Consider the following 12,819-nt stretch of genomic DNA (forward strand, 5'->3'; position numbering starts at 1 on the left):
GTTCCCCTTGCTCAGACGTTGCATGCATCAACCTATGGTTGCGTGCTACGTCAGCGACTGACAGATTGCTTTAACATATGTGATTAGCTGATACTTAAAATACTTATCCAGGCGTTGTAAGATCTGGCATGCGTCAGCAATGCCTGGGCAGAGTATCGTGCCCTGAGTCTTTCGCATAGGAATGAATGGTGTCACCTGATCGATGGCTTTGGCTAGTCATTGGGCTAGTTCGTTTTTAGTGGAGTTTATACAGTTTAGAGAACAATTCCATTGGTACTTAAGTGTAATCTCCACTCACCCAGGGCATCGGGCCATGCAAAACGAATTTGCCCACTGTGTTTTGCTACAGCACTAGCACCCGAATAGTGCTCTGATGCCACCCAATGATTGGTTGTGCCTGCTCCGTGTACATGCAATGATCCAATAGAAACTTAACAGTATTTAAAGGGCGGGGACTAAGGCAAGACAAGGCAAAGGATTAAGCAATCAATGACTTCAGATACGTGTTGTGGGCCTGCGCATTAGAAGCCAATGTTGGCGTTTCCTGTAAGTGCAATACAGCCACCGTAAAGAAGCGTTTTACACCTCAATAAAATCATACTGCTTTTACATCGAAGTTGAGCCTGTGGCTAAGGTAGTTTATTTTGACATAATATGAAAGACACCGGATACTCTTAGAGAATCAGTATTGGTTTCGGATGACAGTTGGAATTGATGTCTCGTTTCGCTATTTGTAATCCATAGTTGGCTGGCTGATAAGGATGATGTGAGATGCGGCTAGCTACCAAACCCACAGAGCTAGCTAGGTAAAGAATATTCCAAGAGAAGACCGTTTTCATCCCTTCAACGCCAAGTGGTAACGTTATTTGTTTTTGACGAGATTGTGTTTTAGTCGTAAGCAGATGGCTCTCTAACATGACACGCGCCACAGTTTCCCCACTTTTCAACTGGACCCAAGAGAGGGACTTTTCCGCAATGGTGTTCAAGTAACGTAAGCGGTAAGGGCCTCTAACCCCCAATTTCTCTTTTGACATTTCCGCTAGACGTATTGTTACTAGCCAACAGCCTGACTCTCCCACACTTTTTGTTAATTAACAAAGTGTGGCAAGGTCAGCTATGTAGCTAGCGTAGCTGTATTTTATTTGAGATCACAGATCTAAAATGTATTGGCTTGCTGTTTACATTATCATACATCTAGCTACAATGAAAGTAGTCAGCTGAATGAACTAATGATGAGTTCTCTCTACTCCCATAATGTACACACCATATACTAATCACCCATTCATTTCTTTGCATAGTGCCCAGCATAGATGGCATTCATTTGTACATGCCTGTCAAACAGTGGGGGTTTCCCCAAACGTCCACCTAACATTACACAGCTGATTCAAATAATCAAAGTTTGATGAGTTCATTATTTGAATCAGATGTGTAGTGCTAGGACAAAAATCAAAATGTATACCCAGAGGGAGAGGGAGGGGGAAAGGACAGAGTTTGGGAAACCCAGCTCTAAGTTAACACCGCCCTGCCTCTCTCTTGTTTGTCTTGACTCTTGAAATAGGGACACAGCTTGAGGCACATTGTTTGAGTTCGTCATGAAGGCGCTGGGCTCGCGCTTTGCCTTCCTCATAGGCTTCCTGGTGGGGACCTGTACGCTCTATGTGTTCCTACGTCAGGTGTGGTTCGAGAGGACCTTCTCAACACGTTCTCAGCCCGATGGCCTGGAGAAGACAGCGGCTCAGCTACGTGAGCTGGAGGAGGACAGCAAGAACTGGAAGAAGGAGAGGTCGGCTCTCTTCAACCTCAACCACCCCCACCACAAAGGTACAGTGCCAGAAGGAGAGAGTAGTTTTAAAAGCCAGGGGTCAACACTAAGCTTGACATGATTGTATGTATCTTCTAATCTTGACAGATTTCAAATAGAGCCACTGAGCCAGTAACGTTACATACATTTATGGTTGAGATCTCAAATATAAATGCATTTATAAAGAGTCATGACTCATGTACTTCCTTATGTGCTTAGCACATCCTTATCTTTTAAGCATGTTAAGACTTCAGTCTGTAATGGTTGTTGAGGCTGTGAAGTGGATGGTAGTTCCTGGTTATCTGGTAAATCGGTTAACGGAAGCCACCTTTGTTCCAAAGAGGGTTAGGGTTGGGTTGAAGAAGTAAATATGACCATCATGGGTTGCTTTACACATTTTACTACTGTATAGGCCTATGTTCTGTTTGTGCACTTTTCTAGAAACCACAGTGTGAATGTGGCTCAACATTCGTGACTCAACCTCATTTTACATATGTACATATTTACAATAGCCCAGGGCAATGTTAATTGTTATGCATTTGTCTTAGAATAAACATTAGCAGTTTTCTTGTGCAGACAAATCATTCTACTGTATTTATCTTCATACAGAGTGCAACAGTAACCTAATTGGTCATTAGATCATGCTGTGCCTTTAGGCGGTATTTACATATATCCCTAAATACTCTTTAAATGGGGAAAAAAGGCATTTATCATCCATGTTATTTAGAAGAATGGGGTCTTTGGATCTGAAGACATGCAGACTGATGGATAATGAACTTCAATAAACAAGTGCAAAAAAGTAAATCCCCCCCCCCCCTCTTCTAGGTGAGGACAGCCACATGGCAGACGAGCTGTACAAGAAGGTGCGCATCCTTTGCTGGGTGATGACAGGGCCCAACAACCTGCAGAAGAAGGCCCGCCACGTAAAGAACACCTGGAGCCGCCACTGTAACGTGGTGGTGTTCATGAGCTCTGTGGACGACCCTGACTTCCCCACTGTGGGGCTGGGCACCAAGGAAGGCCGCGACCAGCTCTACTGGAAGACCATCCGGGCCTTCCACTACGCCCTGGAGAACCATGGAGACGAGGCCGACTGGTTCCTTAAGGCTGACGACGACACCTATGTTGTCGTGGACAACCTGCGCTGGGTGCTGGCCAACCACACGCCAGAGGAGCCCATCTACTTTGGACGCAGGTTTAAGCCCTACACCAAGCAGGGCTACATGAGCGGCGGGGCAGGCTACGTGCTGAGCAAAGAGGCCCTTAAGAGGTTCGTGGATGGCTTTAAGACCAAGGTGTGCACCCACACCACCCACGTGGAGGATCTGGCCATGGGCCAGTGCATGGAGAAGGTGGGGGTGGTGGCCGGGGACGCAAGAGACACCGTCCTCAGGGAGACCTTCCACCCCTTTGTCCCTGAGCAGCACCTCACCTCCAAGTTCCCCAAGAGCTTCTGGTACTGGAGCTACTGCTACTACCCCATCTCAGAGGTAAGTACCTGGAGGCTGTTGTTGGGCTGAATAAGTAAGTTAGAGGCTTAGATGTGATTTAGTTCAATATTAGGGAATATGCATTTATTTGCAGTAACATTCGGACTTGCCATTTGTCCAGCATCTCCATGAGTCTAACCCATCGGATATTGTAGCTCTATAACACTCAAGAAGTCATAAAAAAGTTAGTTTAAAAAAATCCAATAAAGACTTAAAACAACACAATATTTACAATTGTACAGGAGCTCTCTGCCTAGGATTCCTCGTGGCGCCATGGCAACCATGGAACCCCAAAGTATAATAGAATGAAATAGCTATGAGGAAATAGAATGAATAGAACGGGCTTAGATCCTCTAACCCTGGAAATGTGACAGTAATGTGATGCAATAATTTCCATGGTAATGTAGAATGTTAAACTGATGTGGCTCATGCAATTGAATGTATTTTTTTTGTAATGTCAGTTGAATCAATAAATCACAGCACATATTTTACTTCCTGCTTTGCTCCTATGGGTACACTCGTAATGTCCGCCAGTCCACCCATTATGCCATCATTGACTTGAATGGCGATGCCCGTTCTATTCATTTGATTTTAATGTTTTGTATTGCTTTTTATCCTGCACATTTTCTTGTGCATGTAAAGTTACTTTGGGTATGGTGAAAAGCACTTAAAATACAAATGTATTATTTCTAAGGCAACGCATGCGGTCAGGAGTGAAGAAAATGTGTGTGTGTGTGTGTGTGTATATGTTGTGCTATTCGAACGGTTATTATGGTAACCGTGGTCATTTGGCTGGCCAATTAGTCATCCAAAATTCCATGACGTCACAGCCCTAGTGGTAGACGTCATGGACTATTTACTGAATAGACCCAACCTAGCACCAGATATGTCCTAGTGAAACCAGTTTTGCAAGTGCTGTTGCTATCCCTGCTAATGTGGCCAGTTAATAAGGTGAGTTAGCCTTAAAAAGGCTTTACCATCATTCACTTTAGCTTTATCATGATACAAACATGTAAAGCAACTCCTGCTGAGTTGGGATTTGATATGGTTTAAAAAGCATCCAGTTGGGCCTCCCAAGGTGCTCTAAGGCACTGCATTGCACTGCTAGAGGCATCTCTACAGACCTGGGTTTGATCCCAGGCTGTATCACAACCAGCTGTCATCGGGAGTCCCATAGGGCGGTGCACAATTGTCCCAGCATTCTCCGGCTAAGGGAAGGGTTTGGCCGGGGGGGGGCTTTACTTAGCTCATTGCACTCCAGTGACTCGGGCGGGCCTCGGTTGTCAGTTGAATGGTGCTTCCTCAATCACATTGGTGCGGCTGGTATGCAAGTGTTAAGAAGTGCAGTTTGGCGGGTCATGTTTCGGAGGACACATAACTCGACCTTCACATCTGGAGCCTGTTGGGGAGTTGTTGCGATGAGACAAGATTCTAATTGGGGAGAAAAAGGGGTTAAAAAAATATAATAAGTACAAAATAACTACCAGTTATTCCTTGCTTTGCCATGTGTAGGCTATTCATAGTCAGTAGGATCTGACTATGTGACTGGTTGCTTTATAACTGTACCTGGTCTTCTGTACAGCATTTCATGGGATATCCTTATTGGCCCAAAACAAAACTGGAACAGGTTGAACGGGAAGAGGGAAGGACAGGGGACTGATTGTCTTCCCAGATAAGTGTGTAATTTGAGGGTGTACAGTCACTGCCCAGAGTGGGTGTGATGCAATAGAACGGGCTTAGATCCTCTAACCCTGGAAATGTGTTCTGGATTGTTCAGTGGGGTCTTTCTCTAACATTTATATTCAAAAATCGGATTTCCTATCCTAATACATTCGATAATAAACATAGCGCTCTGTTGACAGAGCAGTGCTGCTTCCTGCAGAGACTTTGACGATTTTCTTTTGTTGTGGTCATCTGTAAAGTTGTTTCCGCTGGTCGCAAAATTGAACCTGACAAGCAGAATTACACTTAACAAAAAATATGAACGCAACATGTAAGGTGTTTGTCCCATATTTCATAAGATTCAATAAAAGAGCTGAACATTTTTCCATATGCCAAAAAACCTTATTTCTCAAATTTTGTGAACAAATTAGTTTATCGCTGTTAAAATCAAATTTGCTTAGTCACATGCGCCGAATACAACGGGTGTTGACCTTACAGTGAAATGCTTAAATTCTTACTTATGAGCCCCCAACCAACAATGCAGGTAAAATAAAAATTGACGATAAGAGAAAAGTTACAAGTAGTTTAAAAGAGCAGCAGTAAAACAACAATAGTGACACTATATACAGGGGGGTACCTGTACAGAGTCCATGTATGTGGGCACCGGTTAGTTGAGGTAGTATGTACAGTTGAGTCGGATGTTTACATGCACCTTAGCCAAATACATTTAAACTTAGTTTTTCACAATTCCTGATATTTAATCCTAGTAAAAATTCCCTGTCTTAGGTCAGTTAGGATCACCACTTTATTTTAAGAATGTGAAATGTCAGAAGAATAGTCGTGATTTTCTTCAGCTTTTATTTCTTTTATCATATTCCCAGTGGGTCAGAAGTTTACATGCACTCTATTAGTATTTGGTAGCATTGCCTTTAAATTGTTTAACTTGGGTCAAATGTTTCGGTTAGCCTTCCACAAGCTTCCCACAATAAGTTGGGTGAATTTTGGCCCATTCTTCCTGACAGAGCTGGTGTAACTGAGTCAGGTTTGTAGGCCTCCTTGCTTGCACATGCTTTTTCAGTTCACCCCACAAATGTACTATCGGATTGAGGTCAGGGCTTTGAGATGGCCACTCCAATACCTTGACTTTGTTGTCCTTAAGCCAATTTGCGACAACTTTGGAAGTCAATGGGGTCAATGTCTATTTGGAAGACCCATTTGCGACCAAGCTTTAACTTCCTGACTGATGTCTTGATGTTGCTTCAATATATCCACATAATTTTCCTCCCTCATGATGCCATCTCTTTTGTGAAGTGCACCAGCCCTTCTGCAGAAAAGCACCCCCACAACATGATGCTGCGACCCCCATGCTTCACGGTTGGGATGGTGTTCTTCGGCTTGCAAGCTTCCCCCTTTTTCCTCCAAACATAACAATGGTCATTATGGCCAAACAGTTCTATTTTTCTTTCATCAGACCAGAGAGCATCTCTCCAAAAAGTACAATCTTTGTTGCGAACCGTAGTCTGGCTTTTTTGTGGCGGTTTTCGAGCAGTGGCTTCTTCCTTGCTGAACAGCCTTTCTGGTTATGTCGATATAGGACTCGTTTTACTGTGGATATAGATACTTTTGTACCTGTTTCCTCCAGCATCTTCACAAGGTCCTTTGCTGTTGTTCTGGGATTGATTTGCAGTTTTCGCACCAAAGTACGTTCATCTCTAGGAGACACAACACGTCTCCTTCCTGAGAGGTATGACGGCTGCGTGGTCCCATGGTGTTTATACTTGGATACTATCATTTGTGCAGCTGAACGTGGTACCTTCAGGCGTTTGGAAATTGCTCCCAAGGATGAACCAGACTTGTGGTGGTGGTTAAAAATATATATATATATATATATATATTAATTAATAATAATAATTCTGAGGTCTTGGCTGATTTTTCTTTTGATTTTCCCATGATGTGAAGCAACGAGGCACTGGGTTTGAAGGTAGCCCTTGAAATACATCCACAGGTACACCTCCAATTGACTCAAATGATGCCAATTAGCCTATCAGAACCTTCTAAAGCCATGACATATTTTTCTGGAATTTTCCAAGCTGTTTAAAGGCACAGTCAACTTAGTGTATGTAAACTTCTGACCCACTGGAATTGTGATAGTCTGTTGGGGTTCGTTTCCTTGTCAATCACTGGCTCATTGGTGAAATTAGCATTATGACTATCTTTAATTAAATAATTCAAAAACCTTTAATTCAATTACAGACAAGTTGACAACAGGAACATAAAACGTATGTTCTGCAAAATAGTTAAGTTCCAGGTTATTTTATTAAACCTGAAGTCCAGCCTTAGTGATGTCACTGCCTACATCATTACCTTCTACTCATGAGACCAAGCCCATGCAGCCACAGCTACACAGAGTTTCAGTGTTATCTAAAAGCGTAGAAGTTAATGTCCACTCCCCAATTTTGATTTATAGTGGAATGTCTGACTCGTCTCATCTCTTACACTCCCTGGGGAGTCCCTACACTCCCTGCATCTTTTATCTTTTAGGCTCTTCTCACAGACACCCTGAAGTCACACGTTTCTTTATAAGAGGCCTAGACTAGAAAACTACTGTGGAACAATATTAAAACTCAATGTGTGTATTTATATTGTTAATTTGTAGTCTAGGACCCTATATATGTAAGGAGGGAGGGGTCTTATAACAAAGCAGAAATATGTTTTTAGAAATGTTTGCAAATGTATAAAATAAACTTTATTTACATAAGTATTCAGATCCTTTGCTATGAGACTTGAAATTGAGCTCGGGTGCATCTTCTTTTGATCATCCTTGATATTTCTACAACTTGATTGGAGTCCACCTGTGGTAAATTCAAATGATTGGACATGATTTGGAAAGGCACACACCTGTCCATGGTGCCACAGTTGACAGTGCATGTCAGAGCAAAAACCAAGCCAAGAGGTCAAAGGAATTGTCCATAAAGCTCCGAGACAGGATTGTGTCAAGGCACAGATCTGGGGAAGGGTACCAACGAAATGTCTGCAGCATTGAAGGTCCCCAAGAACAGCGGCCTCCATCATTCTTCATTGGAAGAAGTTCGGAAACACCAAGACTCTTCCTTGAGCTGGCTGCCTGGCCAAACTGAGCAATCGGGGGAGAAGGGCCTTGGTCTGGCAGGTAACCAAGAACCCGTTGGTCACTCTGACAGAGTTCCATCTCTGCAACACTCCACCAATCAGGCCTTTATGGTAGAGTGGCCAGATGGAAGCCACTCCTCAGTAAAAGGTAGAACAGCCTGCTTGGAGTTTGCCAACATTCACCTAAAGGACTCCCAGACCATGAGAAACAAGATTCTGTGGTCTGATGAAACCAATACTGAACTCTTTGGCCTGAATGCCAAGTGTCCTGTCTGGAGGAGACCAGGCACCACTCATCACCTGGCCAGTACCATCCCTACAGGTGAAGGATGGTGGTGGCAGCTTTGGGGATGTTTTTCAGCTGCATGGACTAGGAGGCTAGTCAGGATAAATACATTTGCAAAAATGTCTAAATGCCTGTTTTTGCTTTGTCATTATGGGGTTTTGTGTGTAGATTGAAGAGGGGGAGGGGACTATTTAGAATAAGGCTGTAACGTAACAAAATGTGAAGGGTTATGAATACTTTCCAAATATAGCTGTATTCCCAGTAGTAAATTCATAGAGTAGGCCCTAAGGTAATCTGTCCATTGAAATAAATTCACTATTTCAACTGTAACTCACTAACAGCTTTTAACTTGTTGCATTTATATTTTTGTTCAGTTTAAATGTGAAATCGTTTGGAAAAATTAAAAGCTTGCGGTATGCTCTGACTATTCAGAGACGCTTGTTTTTCTGAGAAATCGTTGGGGGGGGAACAGGAATTTCTCATTAATATGAAAAGTATATACTAAAACATAAATGTCTTGTCTCAATCGCACAGCATCCAGCCTAGCTGACGCAATACTATTTTCCTTATTATTATTATTATTTTTTTTTTTTTAAACCTCTGGCCTACATGGATTTAGTCTCCTTAAACTTGGCCATTCTACAAGGGTAAAAACTCCAATAAATGTTGAACGAATTATGATAAAGACATGAGGTTTGGACCCTTTCTTAGTAGTATCTTAACAATTATTTTTATCCATTGGTCAAAAGATCCATTTTTGATTGAACACCCCATAATTTAGCTCCTTGCACGGTCACACTTTTTTTGACTTACTGACATGATACGACTACTACATTTTAGTTTGACATTTTAGTAGTTAGATGAATGTCCCCTGTCCAGTTTGTTGTTGTAATGCTAAATGGAGCCTTGGGCCTCCCTCACTGTCTGTACCCCCTCCCTTTTCCTTTCTCCATCCTGGCTCTAACCCTGGTTTTCTGTACTGTCCCGTAGGGGCCAAATTGCTGCTCGGACCTGTCTGTGTCTTTCCACTATGTGGACGCGTCTCTCATGTACCTGTTGGAGTACTACGCCTACCACCTACGTGCCTTTGGCTACAGGTACCGCTACCAGCCCCCGGCCCCCCTGGGCTACAAGAATGAGGCGTGGGACAGGTCAGAGGGTGGACACTCGTACTCCAAAGAGCAGCCGGCCATCCAGAGGGGGCCACTGGCGAGGGTGGAGAGTCCGTCCAGGACAGACAGGAAACAGGAAGTGATGCCTCCTGCTGCAGCAGAGAAGGACCAGCCTGCTGCTGCACAGGATGACAAGCAGTAGCAGCCTTGTGTATCTGAGAGCGAGGTGTGTTAATGGTTGCTTTTGAGCGTGCATGTGTGCATATGCATCTGAATGGACGCACTTGCACACATTTTTACAGAAGTGAAAAGATTCAACTGTGGTGCCTCCCAAAGAAGTGTGCTGTTGTGAAGGATTGTGTCAGTGTTGAAGAATGTGTGACTGGCTGTTGGTTGGGTTGTTACTGGCACCAACCATCCCCTTTTTTTTTTTTTCTTTTTGTCCTTACCACACAGCCTCCATGTTGAAATGTCAACAGCCCTTCAATTTTTTAAGATATTTAACATGATTGTTGTTTTAAATACCTGTTTTAATTCCTTCAGTTCTTGGACCACTCTTAAGGCATCATCAAATAATTAAAGGATGACTTGGTGAGTGGTCCTGGGCCAATGTTCCTATAGGATATTCCTACCTACTGGACTGGTTCATCTTGCTACTCCCCACTGTAACCAGTTTGACCAGTCCTCACAGCCCCCGCTTTAACGTTGAGCTGACTAGATTTATCAGAAAGGATTTAGGATCAGCTTCCCCTACCCTAATCAACCTACGCTACTAGGAGTTGAAAACCAAACTGGTCTTAGATTTGTGTTTTTATTTATACCTGTATAAAATATTGTCTGTATAAGAAGACCAGGTCTTTCAGACATACTGTTGAAGAGTGGTCACGAGAGAGAGAGAGGGTCACTTTAAACCTGGGAGACTCTCTCTCTCAATCAGCCCCAGTAGCTTGTGCCTTGTGAAGCATGATTGTGTGCAACGTCAGTTGCACATTTTGAAACTGCACTGTGACTAAAAACAAGACGGACATGTCGCTTGAACCTACCTGTGCATGTTCAGTTAGCCGATCTCTAGAGAACAGTTTTTGCACCCTGTTTGATTGGATAATATTGTGTTTATTTGTTTGATTCAAGTTCTATTTAAATCTGTTATGGATAGGATGATTCAATAGTTTTTAGGGGAGAGTTTTCTGGGAAATGACAATGGGTGGGGATGTTTGGTGTGTGTGATGTCATTAGCTGATGTCGCTGACTGATTTTGTTTTAATTTTTATGAGTCTTCATTGTATTATACCATATTCTTATTCTGTATGCTTTTCCAGTATATTATACTTTTTGAGCAAAGTGACTCATTGATCACCTCAAACCAAACTCACAGGGTGTCTTGTCTTTTCATCTTCAGTTCAAATGGGACTTATGTCTATAGCCCTGTATTTCACTGGTTGATGTCTGTTTTATAGACATGTGTTAACTTAACATCCTGTACGTGGTGCTGTATATTGGTCAGACACCATTTTCACAAACAGAGGGCCTGTATAGGTAGGTGTATTGACATTTGTCACATGGCAGCCTCCATTGTAACTTAAACAGTAAACCAAATCAGCATGTATGCTGTTAGATTTTATTCTGTATTTTAAACCCGTTTCAAACAAGAATGACTTGGAAGTATCCTCCTCACTTTCTTGTCCTATCTACTTCCTGTTCACCTTACGAGCCGTCATTTCACAACGCTGATCAAATAACTAAGTCCTGTTCTTTACTTCAGTGGAGATCTTAGTCACCCAACTGGCATGTGTCCTAGACTTTGAATAGCTCTGGAGCTGTCGAGTCTGAATGTACTCTATGGGGGGGAAACGGTGCATGACGTTAGTCACATGCGTCAGTGTGAAAGGTGCGGGGCAGGTCTACTCCACTCCTTCAACCACAAAGGCATCAATCTTGTATAATGTCACCATTCATTGGGGCGGAGGGTAGCTTAGTGGTTTAAGTTTTGAGCCAGTAACCGAAAGGTCAAATCTGTCATTCTGCCCCTGAAAAAGGCAGTTAACCTACTGTTCCCCGGTAGGCTGTCATTATAAATAAGAATTTGTTCTTAACTGAAGATCACATGGATCAGAGTTAAGTCTGCCTCAAACACCTGCCTTTTACCAAGCCTCTGGATTTCTCTTTCTGGGGGGTGTGTGTGTTGGTACAAGCAACCCAATCCTACAATCTGCTATATAGTTCACATTCCTGTAAAAGGGAACTGTGTGTATAGAACTGTATCTGTTTATGTTGGCAGTGACCATATGGTTATTTGTGTTATAACCATATTTTGCAGTATGTTCTCAAAGGCATAATTTTACTCAGCTGTGTTTCTCTAATCTCATCAGAGAGGCTGATTTTATTGACTGTGTGTGAAATTATATCTCAGACAGAGGTGCTCTAGGGGTTACCAAAGCCTGGTACGGTATATGACCCTTAATCTGGTATAATTTAGCCATGGTTGTAATACATTAGGTAACATATTGTAAAATACAGAAGTAACATTACATTAGTTTGCAATATGTTACATGTATGTTTACAGAATCATTCTCTCGTGGTGGTGAGAAATAAGCAGTGGCATCACGGCAAGACTACGGTTTCTTAGTAAATCCTATTTAGAGGAACTCTGGGTGAATGATGTGAATACAGTCCGGTGTAGTAGACGAAGCAGGACCCTACACACCGGGTGCAAATCTAAGCAGAGAGATGGTATGGAGAACAAAACTGTGGTCAGATCTAGTAAGATGACAGAGCAGCACTAAGCAGTAGCACAACATTTCAGCCAGCACAGGGCTGATAACTGGTACAATCTTGGAGGCTTTCTGTTAGAGAATTAATTTATGAATATTCAATTCACTCCATATTAGACCATAATGGTCTCTAACATGTATGGGTCTCAATCACTAAGATGACTTAAGTGTTGTTTTTGTAATGTTTGGTGTGGTCATTTCATGTAAAAGTCCTACGTGCCTCAGTCTCCCGTTCTTGATGAGAATTCCTCCTCTTGGCTGTGGGTATTCCTCTCCCCAGGGCTGAGGAATGGCTATCACCACGCACAGATCAACAAGATAAACAGGCTTAGTTATGAAACACGTTCCCCAGCGTTCAATAGTCATCTACTTTGGCATTTGGGAATTCCACAAAGTGTCACTGGAGGGCAAACGGTCTCCAGGTTCTGCTTTCCGTCTCTTCCCAGCAACTGCTCTGTGTAGTGTACAGTAGCTACCCACTGGGCACAGACATCAGTTAAAGGTCTATTTTTGATTTACATTTGGTAGTCAACTAACCTGAATTCAATGTGAAATCAACAGAACAATT

The 12,819-nt window shown here is 42.7% G+C and overlaps 1 protein-coding gene across 7 annotated transcripts; it reads left to right on the forward strand.

Annotated features, from left to right (window-relative positions):
* Positions 1-159: 159 nt before the first annotated feature.
* Positions 160-11,119, forward strand: c1galt1b (core 1 synthase, glycoprotein-N-acetylgalactosamine 3-beta-galactosyltransferase, 1b). Of its 7 annotated transcripts, none has more exons than XM_036950406.1 (6): positions 160-634; positions 745-806; positions 893-991; positions 1,559-1,821; positions 2,627-3,291; positions 9,359-11,119. In XM_036950406.1, exons 4-6 carry the CDS (start codon positions 1,593-1,595, stop codon positions 9,680-9,682), a joined length of 1,218 nt encoding a protein of 405 aa, XP_036806301.1. In that variant the 5' UTR covers positions 160-634; positions 745-806; positions 893-991; positions 1,559-1,592; the 3' UTR covers positions 9,683-11,119. The 7 variants fall into 7 exon arrangements, with proteins under 7 accessions (XP_036806301.1, XP_021424954.1, XP_036806299.1 ...); XM_021569279.2 differs by having other exon boundaries at positions 163-634; positions 893-998; XM_036950404.1 differs by having other exon boundaries at positions 163-546; positions 893-998.
* Positions 11,120-12,819: the final 1,700 nt, after the last annotated feature.

The sequence above is a fragment of the Oncorhynchus mykiss genome, chromosome 17 (assembly GCF_013265735.2).
Source record: "Oncorhynchus mykiss isolate Arlee chromosome 17, USDA_OmykA_1.1, whole genome shotgun sequence".
In the NCBI taxonomy this organism is placed as follows: Eukaryota; Metazoa; Chordata; class Actinopteri; order Salmoniformes; family Salmonidae; genus Oncorhynchus; species Oncorhynchus mykiss.